This window comes from Plutella xylostella, chromosome 29, assembly GCF_932276165.1.
Source record: "Plutella xylostella chromosome 29, ilPluXylo3.1, whole genome shotgun sequence".
NCBI classification, from domain to species: Eukaryota; Metazoa; Arthropoda; class Insecta; order Lepidoptera; family Plutellidae; genus Plutella; species Plutella xylostella.
Window position 1 is genome coordinate 7,948,394 of NC_064009.1, and position 14,572 is coordinate 7,962,965.

Sequence of the window (14,572 nt, forward strand, 5' to 3'; positions counted from 1 at the left end):
CCTACTTCAGAAACAGTAGGTTACTAAGTATATACCTGAAAATAAGTAAAGGCCAAGCTAAATCTGAGAAAGCTTCAGCAAAGTGCCGGTTCGAACCTGTGACCTTTGACTATGAGTACTGTTTAGGATTTTATATTAATGTACAAAAGAGTTAATACCAAAACGGAAAACTTGCACCAAGTACCTACTCGCAGTGGACCAGCAGCATGGAGGTAAATGGTCCAAAGCACAGGAAAGGAGTTTAGCACTTGAAAGTATGTGAAAATAAGTCTCAAAAAACAATTGAATAGAATTGATTAATTAGGTAGTGGTAGGTAGGTACTTTTTTTGATAGTATTTACACAGACAAACAAAAAACTACGAGGGTTAGTGCACGTGCACGTTATGTCGCGAGATTCACGAGAAATCACTAGTAGGTAGATAGTACCATGCACCTGGATTTAAAATCAGGTAAGTTACCACCTATCCATACTTAACTAAGAATATCTTTCAAAATCTACAACTTTTTCAAACAGTTTCTGAATTCTTGTCGTCGACTGTACTGTACCTGAAGACAGAACGCTCCGTTACTAATGATATAGACTAGTTAAACTGTTCAAAGTAAGCATCTAAATATTTTAATATTCTACTACAAAAACTATAACATGACAGATTTAATGATTGTGTAATAATAAATGTCATATAATTTGTGTATTGTATACTTATTCATTATGTAGGTAATATTATTATGTTCTTTCATCTTTAGCAAGTAAAAAATATATTTATATAGTTTTTTGTAGGAACGGAACGCAATCTCAAGTCGGCTCACGAAACGTCAAAAACAATAACAATAGTGAAGTTCGTGCGACTGTAAGTTTGCAATGGCCCTACGGTCTGTAATGAGTTCTAAAGTGCCTATAGTGATAATTTTAGGTGCTACAGGCACCGGAAAGACTAAACTAGGTGTGGAGTTAGCCCAGAAGTTCAAGACAGAGATTATCAGCGCCGATTCCATGCAGGTAAGTCACAAAATATCTTAATTCTAACCTCAAAGTTGTGTTTACTTTTCACTAGGTCATTTCTAGCTTTTTGTAGGTCATTTCTAGCTTTTTGTGTACTCTTCTGAAGTAAAAACTATTGCATACAATTCTATAACTACCGTAGTTGTCTTCTGCACTGATTACTTAGTGTATATTATGTTCACAACAACATAACCTATAAATAAACTTTTATCTATTATTACAAGAAATCCAATAGTGAGTATTTTATACTTATAAGAAATCTATCATAAATCTTATCAGTGTACCTAGTTAGATTTAACTAGTATGTAGGTAATGTGTGCCAAATATTAGTAGAAATAAAAAACAAAATTATAAGGTAGGTACTTACATAAATTTTATGTTGGAATGTGTAGTGTTCACTTTGCTAGGTTTTAATTCTAGAGAACTCAAATTTCATATATGTAAGTATTTATAAGTTATGGCCTAACTTACCATTTATGCTCATTATCATCTTACCATATCATCAACCAATCATCTGTTGCTTGGCATAGGATAGGATTGACTGAATCCAAATCCTCTCTGTCCTTTGCCTTCCTCATTCAAACAGTATCAGCAATTTGTCAAAGGTTGGTCCAATGGGCTAGCAGGTGGCTGACTGTACATTCCATACAAGGACTCTTCTACCCCAATTTAAGTTCTTTGGCTGATGTGTCCGGCCCATCTTACAGATTTCAAGAGCTATGCTAGTAACCTTAGTTTTCTTATAACTCACTTCATTTCCAGTATTATTTTGAAATACTACTTTATTAAATAATTTTATATTATTATGTCCAATCCAGCGCCATTTCTTGAGCAGGATCTCCTTGTCAATGGGTGTTTGGTCTGTCGTTTCCCACTGCCTAACATAAGAGATGGACCGTGGCCATTATATGCTTCAAACATTATTTGTTCACAGTTATTTGATTATTGACGAGCCATGTCTCTTCAATAATTAGAGAGAGTTAAACTCTCTGATCTTGGTACACAAAGTGGTGATGGGAGATGTCTGGACAGGCTTCAGGCATATGCAGATAGAACTTTGTTGATGCCTGCTTCTACCGTTGAGTGTATGTAATTACCAAAATATCTAAATTAATCATTGCTTTTTGTATCTTCTAAGCTTTTGGCTACAGTGTGGTGCAGCGTAACTAACCGTTTGTTACTAACTTATTCTGGTTATCATAGAAAATTGTAGAATAATTAGCGTTGGAAAAGTTGAGCAGATAAATTTAATTATTTTTAGTAGCTAGTAAAAATAAAATAGTTGTCTTGCATTCAAATTAGTCATCATCATCAGCCTATAGCAGTCCACTGCTGGACGTTGGCCTCTCCCAAAGCACGCCACTGGATGCGATCTTTAGCTTTCCGCATCCATTACCATTCAAATTAGTCGTGTGTACATTTATAAAACTATGAATACTCTCTTGTTGGTCATGATTCAATTAAAACAGGATGATAGAGGGTATCATACACCAGATTGATACCTGGTATACTAGAGATAGAATACCTATTACATTTCCCTAAAAGTGCGTACAAAGTGAAAAAAATATTACATTTCTTGTAAGTGTGCTGTCTACCATCCGTTTCATTTTCTTAACACCTTTATATCATGATGCATTTTCAAATTTTCTATAAGTACCTATGAGTATTAATTGACCGCGGTATGAAAATTAGGCCACTGTTATACTTACTTATTTCTCCTATCTACATTTAATTACTACAAATCGCGTGATACCTATCATCCGACAATTCACATAGTTACAGAATGGTTTCCTACAAGAATACGCAGAACTACATTACACGGAGAAACAGCATTCTTTTATATTTACATGCAAATAAAGCGAACTGGGTCACATGCTTTGGAATAGTGCGTAAAGGCGCTTCCATAATTACCTTCACGAGATGCGATTGCTAATGAGTCGTGGTCGTGCACTACAGAGCTTTGTATTGAAGATTGACCGCGTATCTAAAGACCTGTCAAATTTGTTCCTGAGTCGGTGAAAGTGAAGCTAATTATACGTTTAAAGTTACGTATATTTTTGTAAAAGCGTAAGCGAAGGGAACGCATGCTGAGTTGATGACTCAGAATCATTACCGTGACGGAGATAAGGTACCTCTCCCCCTGGACCGAGAGTGATTATCTAGGTTTATGAAAACTGACCCGATTACACCCAGATAGGTACAATGAACTAGGACCCTAACGGTTTCCCCATTCTGAAGCAGGGAACCCTAAAAAGAACAATGCCAGTAACTGCTAAAATAAACCGCAATTTGATAGGTGTGAAATGGATATGAATTGTTCGTGTATTGTGAATTCTGGGGCCACTGGTTTCGTTTGGCTGTTTTAGTCATCGACACTTATTGTCGTGACGGTTAGCATACTTTGAATCATCAGCTTGAAACTACATTGTTGGTTTTAAGCCATTCTAGGCACCGTCCTTCTAAAAAAGTCCACATCTATCGTTACGTCGTTTTTCATAATCCCAGCTTCGAGACCAAATCCTATTCTCGCATCTCCTGTTTACTTTATCTTCCTTATTTTCGAGAGCATTAATTCATTTATGATCTCGCTGAAAGTTGGTAATGAAACAGAATTAGCATTTTTTGCGATTGGCTTTCAATTTCTAATTTGAGTATGAATCTATCAACAAAGTCCTGCGTGGATACCAGCGCTTCATGACATAGTTAATTATGCTTAGTGCTTACCTTCCATCGGTCTTAGAAAAAATTTAATTTTTCTTTTTGATTTGTTCTTATCTTCCAATAATTCCATGTTTTATTCTTCCGGCTCTTCAAGAACTTACAGTTTCAATTGGTCGTATACTTTCTGATAAGTACCGTGAATTTGGCAAGGTTACGCAATTCAGACCGTGCAGAGGACAGTCTAGTGTTAAAACATCTGTTGGCATTGTCCTTGGTTGTCGCCATTTATTTACTTATCTACATGGAACATCATATACGTGTTAATAGCTATAAGTACTTTAATTTCTGTAGTTTTTTGTTTTGTACTAAAATTATTTTGTAGGTCTACGTAGGTTTTTGTAGCTATTCAAATTCGATGTACAAGACGAGAATGAAAAAATACGTTTATTTATAGGATAGTATTGCAATTTTGTGTCTTTTTCACTATGTGTCTAATTTTTTTTCACACATAAAATTTATCTATAGTATAGCAGACATTGAAACAGACTTAATTTCGCCAATTTATTTCAAAGTATGTACTTGTTAAGATAAATGAGAGCATTTATTTTCCCACACGGATACATAGGGTTAGTAATTAAAGAAAAAAAAAACATAACTAATCAGAACATAAACCAAACACAGCTTCTTACATTATGTATCACTTAATCTAAAATCCGGGCAGTATCGAGACGAAGATGTGCGAAAAATCACCGCCATTGTTTGTTTATGGTCTCTCGCCTGAGGAACAGATTTGCGCATTGAATGGCCGAGTTTGTCTACTCAAGTTATATAACAGCAGCGCAGCCGTGGGACGCCGGCCAGCCTTCGGCCGGGTCGCTAGCGTCGCCACCGCAGTATATTGAACGATGCAGATGCTGATTTCGCTGTCGTATTGCAGCTTTATTTCGTTGGTTTCATCTTCATTGCGTTTTGGTTTTGGTCCTACGGAGTGTTCCGCATTTTTTATTTGTATAGGTTTCTTACAACTAATTCTTCGGGTGAAGTCCTGGTTGTAGCAAAATGTATCGTTCATTAGCCATAATCAAGATTAGACTTTAAAACCACCGTCGTAAAGCTAATTGCGCTGTAAGCTCAGAACCACCATAACCGAAGCATCCCTTGACAAAGGTTAAATTAACCGCCATAACCATAACACCGTGATGAGAATGGCAAGAAGCATCTGCGTTGTCAGCGTGTACTGCGCAGAGAATTTCGGCAAGTGGCCGGTCGTGTTTGCATTCCGGCGGGTCGTCGGCTCGCTCAAGGCCGCCGGTATTTCCCGCCGCCCCGCGGTGCCTCCGCGCCAACCTGACAGGCCATTCTACCTTACGGAAAACGAAGTTTGACTCTGGCAGTCTGTCTGCAGTCAGTCAGATCTCGAGGCATTCAGGTGAGTATAGACTACAACATTTTGTCGAGCTTTTCTGTGTAATGTTCTTACGAATGGCACAGTACAGGCAAAAGCATGACAAAAGTTCGCAAAAGAATGATACACTAGAACATGTCAGAGAGCGGCTCGTTGTTCTGTTACAAGCAAATGTTGTAGTCTATACTCACCATTCAACGTACCGAATGCTTGGCAGCTCGCGTTCGTTCGTCCTTTGTCGAGCTAGAGTAAACTTCTGAGTTGCCGTCGTCGCGGTAAATTCAAAATCGGAATATAAGGTTTGGATACCGCGGGTGCGCTGACAACGACTACATCGATCGTCCACTGCCGGCTAAACTAAGTAAGTTCGCACGTTAGGTTAGTTAGGACTTCAGACGCACAGTCGCACATGTATTGTATGGACAAGTGGCTCAACTAAGCGAACTAACTTAGTATAGCCGGCAGTGGACGTTCGGCTTATCTCGAGGCATCCAACGTACCGAATGCTTAGAAGCTCGATTTCGTTGGTATTCTGTCAAGCTAGAGTAACTTCTGAGTTGCCGTCGTCGCGGTAAATTCAAAATCGATTCGCAGACTTCGAGTTTTCAAGATTTTCTGCCGGTTTTCGTGTTAGATACCTAGTATGAGGAATATTTTTGAAACGATTTTGGTGTTTCGTTGTGAGGGGTTTAGATGGTTCCAGAAAGAAATTGTTGAATTTAAATTAGCAGCTACAAATGTATTGTTTTAGTAATAGAAGCCAAACTTGTCGGTTAAACTTTATGGGAACCAATATGATGTAAGGAAGCGTCATTGATAGCAGGTTTTTATTAAGGCTGTAAAACACTTAAGATGAAGTCCAACCTAAATTTTAAAAAATAAACCTAAAATATCCTGATCAGATCCTGATATACGTTATATATTACTAAACGTCTAAATGACAATGCCATTTGTAATCTAAACACAGGAAATAATTAAAATATTGATTTTAGATCGAGTTTGTAGTTCAGATGTTTTTTTTGTGTAGTAGTGCGGTAATACGATTTATTTATACTTTAGTATAATACTATTGGTTTTTGCGTTGTTTACAAATATGTTTGTTTTTGGTGATCAACAGGTTGATAACTCGGGAACTACAATAGATTAACATTTTACTGAAAGGAAACTATATTTGTATTGTAAAAACAAAAAAAAAACTTATATCAAAATTTCCACGGGAAAACCTTTTAACCCCTAATAAGGCAACGGGAAAATGGTTGATCGAAGCTCCCGGGCATAAGTAAGCTATTTATAAGCATTGTAATTAGTTCACTCGATCTTTTACGGTTTCCAGTTACCTACGTAAGATTCGAAATAATAGGCTTTATAAGCAATATAGTATATGACATAATTTCCTAAACTTTTCCTTGTCATTCCCACAGGTTTCCTTAACTATAAATGTAGCAATTGATTCCTCGAATACTGAAAATTTATCGCCTATTCGTCTATATTTGGTTTTTTAGCCTGAATACCTACACTCATTATCACTGTTTAGCTAACTTTATTGCCATAGTATGCAGTATGTACCTACATTTCTTGATCTGAATCATCAGATGGACTGTGACATCATATTCTGTTAAACTAGTCTAATTAGCAGACTGTATTAAGTGTATCAGGAATGTGGATAGTATGTTAGGTGTATGGAATACGACAAAAATAATATTGTATTTTTTCATTGAAAATAAAAACCCCTATGGAATATTGATGATCTGTAAAGTTAATATGGCTTTACTTCATTGGACAAAATACATCCCTGCAGACTTGCAAAGGAACCCAGCATGCATGTTAAATAAAACCTACATTGATTTAGAGTTATACTAATTAAATGTAATGAAAATACAAATTTTCTCAAAACGGATAATGGACCTGGCAGGCAGGTACGTAGCGTGTAATAAAATCATAGATGAAGCCATTTCGTCAGTCAAAACACTGATCATGTTTAAATTAATAAAATAATCATGCGTTGACTATTTAATCAGAACCAATGAAGACGTTGTGTGAACCTTTAGTATGGACGGCACATATTTTTTCCACTAAACTATATAATCCGGCCAGCAGATTTAATTCGCCATTTGATTAGTTGAATTAGGAATATTAAGTGGCAACCTTCGGCTCGTATAGTAGTTGACAACCGTTGTGTTCCAAATGCCAAGTAGGTAACCTGATGCTGTCATTCATGTTCTTGATAGTCGACAGAGAATATTGATAAGGCCTCACTTATCATAAAATTATAATCTACTAATAAATGAAGCTAACAAAATCTTCCTTGTCAGTTCTACGGCCTAGTATTTTCAAGGGTCGTCGATTAATGAATTGGGAGCTGAAAATTTACACTATTCAACCAGCCTTCCTTATATGTGTTTGGTTTATTAACAATATGTTTTGTCTATTTCGATAATAAACATTCATAAATTATATCCACGCCATCCGAAGCATCAAACAGAACATCCGCGCTATTAGGAAGCATCAGTTACTGCTTGAAAAAAGAAAGCGCTGGTTTTGCCAAAAAGTTTTTATATCTCAGAGATGCTAATTCTCGAATCATCCTGGCTGGTTAGTGGCCTTGAAAAAGTTTAGAGACTAGAGGGTTATTGGAACCTCTTTGCTTGCCAAACATACAGTTTGCACGTCTGTATGTCGCGACGATGTAAATGAACGCACCTAATATTGTATTTAGGTAAACGTGAGACTAAGATTATAAAGTTATATCAAGCAATCCATTGTTAAATCAGTCTATTTTGATGTCTGGCCTTGAATCAGACGTAATGCTGTAACCGTGTCAATGCACTTACAATATTAAACAAAATTAGATTATGTGATGTTAAATGATCCTTGTGACCATGAATATATACTTTAAGCAGCAAATTTGAGTCCACTTTAAGTGTTAATTATAAAATTCAACAATGTTCTCATACATCCATATCCTAATTGCGGTGGTATTGTTCATCAAATCGTTTAGGAATATTGTCGAGCAATCTTTACAAAGTGTGACACAAAGGATTACATCTTCTCCAGTCTCATTAAAAATGAAAACACTTTTAGTCGCCTGCACACAATGAGTTGAGCTGTTTAAGGCCGTACAGTCGAACACACGATAGTGTGCTAAATTATCATTAACTGAAACGGATCCCACAAGTGACGACTTTTCACTCTTATTGTAATATTGTGAAATATGTATTTATTGCTTCAAATTGTACCTATTAGGATAATATCTTTTGGAATTGAGCGATGCGATACGTCATAAGATGTCCCCTGTGATAAGTAATTTTACGTTCTAGTAACGACACTTTATGTTGAACTGTTGAACACATGATGAAGTCTGACCTCTGTGTTCGAAGCTGCTCAGTTCCAAAAGGTAATACCCCACAGCAGTTGAACCGGATAAAACAGTCGTGCACGTCAAGCCGACGATACCCATTTGAGTATTGAAGAGTGTTGGTCTAGTGCTAATTATAATGTCACGAGCATTCGCAACTAGACGTCAGGTCGATGACATCGGAACTGAGACTGCAGGTGCCAGAATCACAGTTTTAATTAGAGGCGGTAGTCGTAAATCGTGGCGTGGGACGCCATCCGGCAGCACAGATGACCATTGACAAGTGGCCGGTAGTGGCTGGAAGAAGAAGGCTGAACATACTGTGTTGTGAGACTCCTTGGACATGGCCTCCAGCAATAGGACGATTATGGGTTGATGATAATGAAGTAGTTAACCGTCTTTACTACGAGTATGCGGTGTACTTAAATATTCTGCTTAATGAGTTAGCGATCAACACTAGAGCTGGACTAAAGTTTGTCACTGTGAAGAAAAATACGATCGCCAGTAGGATATACATATAGGATTCCCAGATTTTTCTTTGCATCATCTCTTCTATACTTCTATCGCTGTGTCAGAATTGAGAATCGTCTATTTCCGTACAAACTCTGATGGACATAAAACGTGATAAAACAAAGACACGCCACGAAATTGAAGATACTCTTGTCTAGTGGCTATAGACAGGTGTGATGTATTTATAATATATGTATATTTTTTAAATATCATGACGATACTGATGACATTTATAAATAAGTTGGACATACTAACGACTGCTATCCCCGAAAGGGTAGTCAGAGGTAACTCGCCAGCGAGTCAGCCGCTTTTCGCTGTACATTTGTACTCACGTGATAGGGTTAGAAACTAATTTTATAGGTGAGATAAAAGGAAAAGGCGTCCTATGTCTCCTACTTCTTAGCATATTGGTAACAAACACTAGCTCATGTCCTGTCTAGGATTTGTCACCGTGGTGAAACAATCAGCCAATCAGAATAGCGTCATTCGCTGAAAGATCGTCTAATGGTGACGTTCGTTTCATTCAACCATGGCTATCAATAATTGACTGACACACTCGTAACAAAAAAATAATAAATTCTATAAATAGTCGCTGTCATTTAAGCTTGTGAGAAATCACGTGATGTGATTACAATTTCAAAACGAGCAAGCGTCGGCATCGATAACAGGTATTTTGTGTGTTCTCAATATAATTAAGTCGTATTCTACTTGATTTGTTAAAAATAACACTGAATTAATTGACATTTGATTTCGTTTGAGTATTGAGGAGAAGAATATTTGATCACGGAAATATCTCTGTGATTTTGTTTATAAATTAATTTGATTTCGACCCCAAAAATATGTAATGTTACCGCAAAAGCTCTTAAAAATACGCATGATCTTTATGGAATCGAATGTACATAGCAACATAATCGAATCCCTATCAAAAATGATCGCGCTCAGCCAAATCCATACTAAGTCACGGTCAGATGGTGTCATAAAAACTTATGGCACGATTAATATTAATTAGTTACGACAAATTAGCATAAGGCAATGGTAGCATCTCTTTAAACAATGACTAATTAAAATAATAATACGAGAGTAGTAGACAGGAAAGGTGGTAGAAACGAAAATATATATGGCAACGTTACGTTACTATGTAAATGTACTACGCATACTTATTTGGTTACACTGTAATAATTATTCTCTGCCAATATAGGTATATAATATATATTCAATCATGTTTAATTCTACCAAGACTTAAGTACGTATGCAAAGTCAGCTAGAGATACTGTTGGGTATTAAGGTAGGGTAAGGGTGGCCACTGACAATCACTAATAATTTACAGAATAACACTAAAGGTTTGGGTTGCGTGTACTCCACTTTTGTGTACATTATAAAGTGTCATTTTCTGACAACACTATAGAAAGTATTAATTTATCGCAATATCAAATTCCCATGGTAGAGAAAGAGTATTGGCTTACTTAACTGATTTTGATATCATGGCCAAGAATATCTATTTAACCCTTATGCATGTTTAGGTTCTATTCTTTCATGATGTAAACCAAATCCTACTATACTACCTGCATAGTTCTTGTTAATTTCACCTTGGTATGGTTTTCAAAGTCAAACATAAAGCCTTCATCCATAATATACAAGAAATAGGCACATATCAGGTAGGTAATAGGCGCAAAATTGTACGACATTGAAGATTTAATTAAATCGATTCTTTATGGTCATAATATCTACCAAGATTTACGCACCGGCAAGTGTGAATAAATGACGAAATAATAATAATATCTTTGAAGATTACTCTAGTCTGTGTACCTTTTTATCTCTAAAAGCCAATCACAGCGACGCATGTCATATTTAAGTCGTCCTTAGTAAAGTTGTGAAAACAACAGTAAAACTATTTGAATTACTTATCCCAAGCCGTAAGTATACTATTTTAACGTTTGGGCGTGTGATACATGTTGTCATCTCTCATGCATTGAAAGTAGTCGTTTTGCCTGAAAAGAGTGGCACTGATAACATACACACATACACACATACATTTACGGTATGTTAGACATTGTACGGAAAACCCAATAGTTTTTGTCACTTGTGTATTTATAGACTTAGCACTTGGTTATTGATCTCTTGATGATCAATAAAGCTCAAGGATCCAGCACAAGCAATCGATAATATTGATTGTGACGAAATGCAAAGATCACGTTATAGGAATCAAATCCTATGAGATAAGAGGCGTAGATAAGTTGACATTTCCTGAAGTAAGACGCCTCATGTTATATGCTGTTGGATTCAAGTAAACTGAAGTTATTTAGAATGGTAGGTTTTACATAATATTTGGCAGAATCTTTACAACTGCAGTAAAAGACTAGGTGAGTACTTAAATAGTAGTTAGGTAGTATACGAGAGGCTGTGAGTCCAGGTGCCCCGGCATCTACTAATGAATTCTTTGATACTATACATATACTCTATGTACGGTGGCCTGCGCCTAAAAGTATACAGGCGGAGTTTTTAAAATAGCGATTTCAAGCTCACATGCTGCCAAAGCACATCTACATAAACACTACTGCTACACACATCACACACAACACGTCACCTGATTTATAACAGATTTAACTGGTCCCTTCATCATCAGGGATCGCTATTTTAAAAACTCCGCCTGTATACTTTTAGGCGCAGGCCACCGTACATAGTAAGCATGAGCTTGAATAACTTTTCAACTTTTCATGAAAACTTAAATGCGTTACAAGAATGCTGAGTGTTCCCGCCCGATACACAAGTATTTGAAAAATATGTGTTACCTAATCTATAAGAGGAACGTCGATTTTCTCACGTTCCACAAATCATCGGAAACCTGTTTTGTAACGACTCCATTCAAACATTTTAAATCATTCGTTTTTTAAATTCAAATCAAAGTTATACCTGTAACCTACCTGTTGTATATTTACTACGTTTAGCAGTTTTGGAAAGGAGATGTTGCAAAAGTGGTTAGTAATCTAATAGGGGGTGACCAGGGGACTCACCTGAACAACTTTTGTTGTATGACTTTTGAAAATTTTCTACTTCCCATAGTTCCTAAAAGTCACGTGACCTACATAGTTTGTATGATTTTTTTTTGTTGTTGTAAAAAAGTGGTTTAGAATTACCCACAGAGTAGAGCTTACTTTACACTTTAAGCGACTTCCTGAATAAGTAGGTAAAATTAAAGTAACAATCCGGATTTACATGTACAGGTTGTACAGTACGGTTGCGGCTCCAATAAACCCTGATTTTATTAGCGCATTTTTTGTAACAACTACTCACAAAATGATACCCATAAAAATAGGTGTGTAAGTGATGCTGATACTTTAAAGGCTGGATTGATGAGTGTTGTCGGACGGCCGGCAACCGGCCGCGGAATCTTACAACGCAGGCGCGTGACTACATGAGCCAGTGACCTATCGAGGCCATATGATTAGACTATTGCGTCTTTATCTAAAGCGAGACAACTGCCATTTTATATAGCGGCAAAAACGGCAAACTATCACACAAGACCCCACGTAAAAAACCACCTCACAAAGACCGTAGCGACACCTTCGAAATATGTAAATAATATCAACTGCGTAGACGATTCCGGGCTATTTGCAAATGAATTGTCGATTATACTTGTTAATTTGGGAATTGGTGTTTAATAGCTTTGTCCTTTTCAAGACGTTTACATGGCAAAGCTTTTCTGATTTGATTACTATTCATTTGTCAATGTTGAATTGTTTATCTTTGTTCTTTAGTTCTAATTAATATTTAATATCAACGAGTACTACTATGGCAGCGTTCCCACTACGCCGGACCGGCAGATCTGCCGAAAACCGGACACCGGACAGAGTGTTCACATTACATCGGATCCCGGAAGAAATTCAGACAGTCCTCAGTTGAATTTGGACCTGCGTGCACAATGGACGACGAAATTGTTGTGTTGTGGTGGTATCTTAATAGAAGGCAAAATAAAAGAAAACATTGGGTACACCCTATTTTACGGGAAAAATTTTCCATTCTTTTCATTTTACATCCAGGGGCGAGGGGAGCACGAGCGGGGCGAGCGGGGGACAGATACCGGCACAAACTCGTTCACATTACTCCGGGCCCGGTCGTTCTACCGGCAATTCGTAGTGACAAAACGTTCGGTAGAAATGCCGGGCTCGGCAAAAATGCCGGACCCGGGATAATGTGAATAGCTTCATATAAATTGTACAGCCACTAGCTCTTCCGGCAGATTTACCGGCGCGGCAGATCTGCCGGTCCGGCGTAGTGGGAACGCTGACTTAGGCAGCGTTCCCACTACGCCGGTCCGGCGTAGTGGGAACGCTGCCTATTTATTTATAGGCAGCGTTCCCACTACGCCGGACCGGCAGATCTGCCGCGCCGGTAAATCTGCCGGAAGAGCTAGTGGCTGTACAATTTATATGAAGCTATTCACATTATCCCGGGTCCGGCATTTTTGCCGAGCCCGGCATTTCTACCGAACGTTTTGTCACTACGAATTCAAATTCATTGTCCAAATTCAACTGAGGACTGTCTGAATTTCTTCCGGGATCCGATGTAATGTGAACACTCTGTCCGGTGTCCGGTTTTCGGCAGATCTGCCGGTCCGGCGTAGTGGGAACGCTGCCTTAGTGTGTGTTTTACTTTACAAATATCTAATGATATTTCAGTAGACAAAGCTCAAGTCAAAATGACTTGCATTAATGCCGATTCAGCAAAAAATGTATTCGGTAGGGTCTATTCTACTAAGTTTAATAAATCTGGCAATACAATGTTAAAAGGCGTATTAATTTATGTTTTCTTAAACTTGACAAACAAAAACAGTTGTTAAACATAGCAAGTCTACAGCAAGCGCTGAATTGGCTTACTCAATTTCCGAGAACATTGATGGCATCAGCGTATTTCTTCGTTAGTATTATTTATAACATCCTAATGCTAAGCTTTGTATTCATCGGCCAAACAGTCATAAAAAGGCGAAGTAAACTCAGTTTTTTTTGTTGCCATCCGTCTAGTATATTTTTCCTCGCTTCCCCATAGTGCCTGTGCTATTTTATTACTGAGGTTTCGTGGCCTTCATAGTGCACTGACTTCTATTCTGACGTCATGTGACTCGCAAAATTCTGCGTTGGTACAGAGTGATCTATTAACATCGGCCGTGAGACTAAGTTTGGTAAGCCTCCAAGTGAAGCGAGCAGACTCATAATTTTCCATATATACGGTTCTGTTTCCGCGTCTGGTATCAACGTTGACGCACCTTTATCAGCCTCTATTAGCAGTACATGGCGTCGGAATCTAATCATCATTTCAGCTGATTTTGGCGGATTACCGCCACGTGATTCACGTGACTTCACGTTTGTCGAAGAATACTTTTTGTGTTTAGTATAATATTTATGTAAATGATCTTGAATTCTCATTTCGTTTAAATTTTCATTATGTAATATTCCGTCACGTTTTCTTTTATGGAACGTAAATAATATTCTATACCTTTACCTAATATATTTTGATACATACGAGTAACCATCGGGTGCATATACTGCTCCTATATTTCAATGTAATATGGAGCGAATCTATTGTCAACTATTGGGCATGAGCGATCCGATCCCGAAACAAATGCTTAAATATGGATTTGTAGAC

The 14,572-nt window shown here is 37.5% G+C and overlaps 1 protein-coding gene across 1 annotated transcript in view; it reads left to right on the plus strand.

The window, feature by feature from the left end:
* The first annotated feature begins 790 nt into the window (after positions 1 to 790).
* The window catches only part of LOC105385774 (tRNA dimethylallyltransferase), a 160,650-nt gene continuing 146,868 nt past the window's right edge, over positions 791 to 14,572 (plus strand). The window contains exon 1 of the mRNA XM_038117349.2: positions 791 to 998. Coding sequence (XP_037973277.2) covers positions 861 to 998 — 138 coding nt within the window. The 5' untranslated portion in view covers positions 791 to 860. The remainder of the gene's footprint in view (positions 999 to 14,572) is intronic.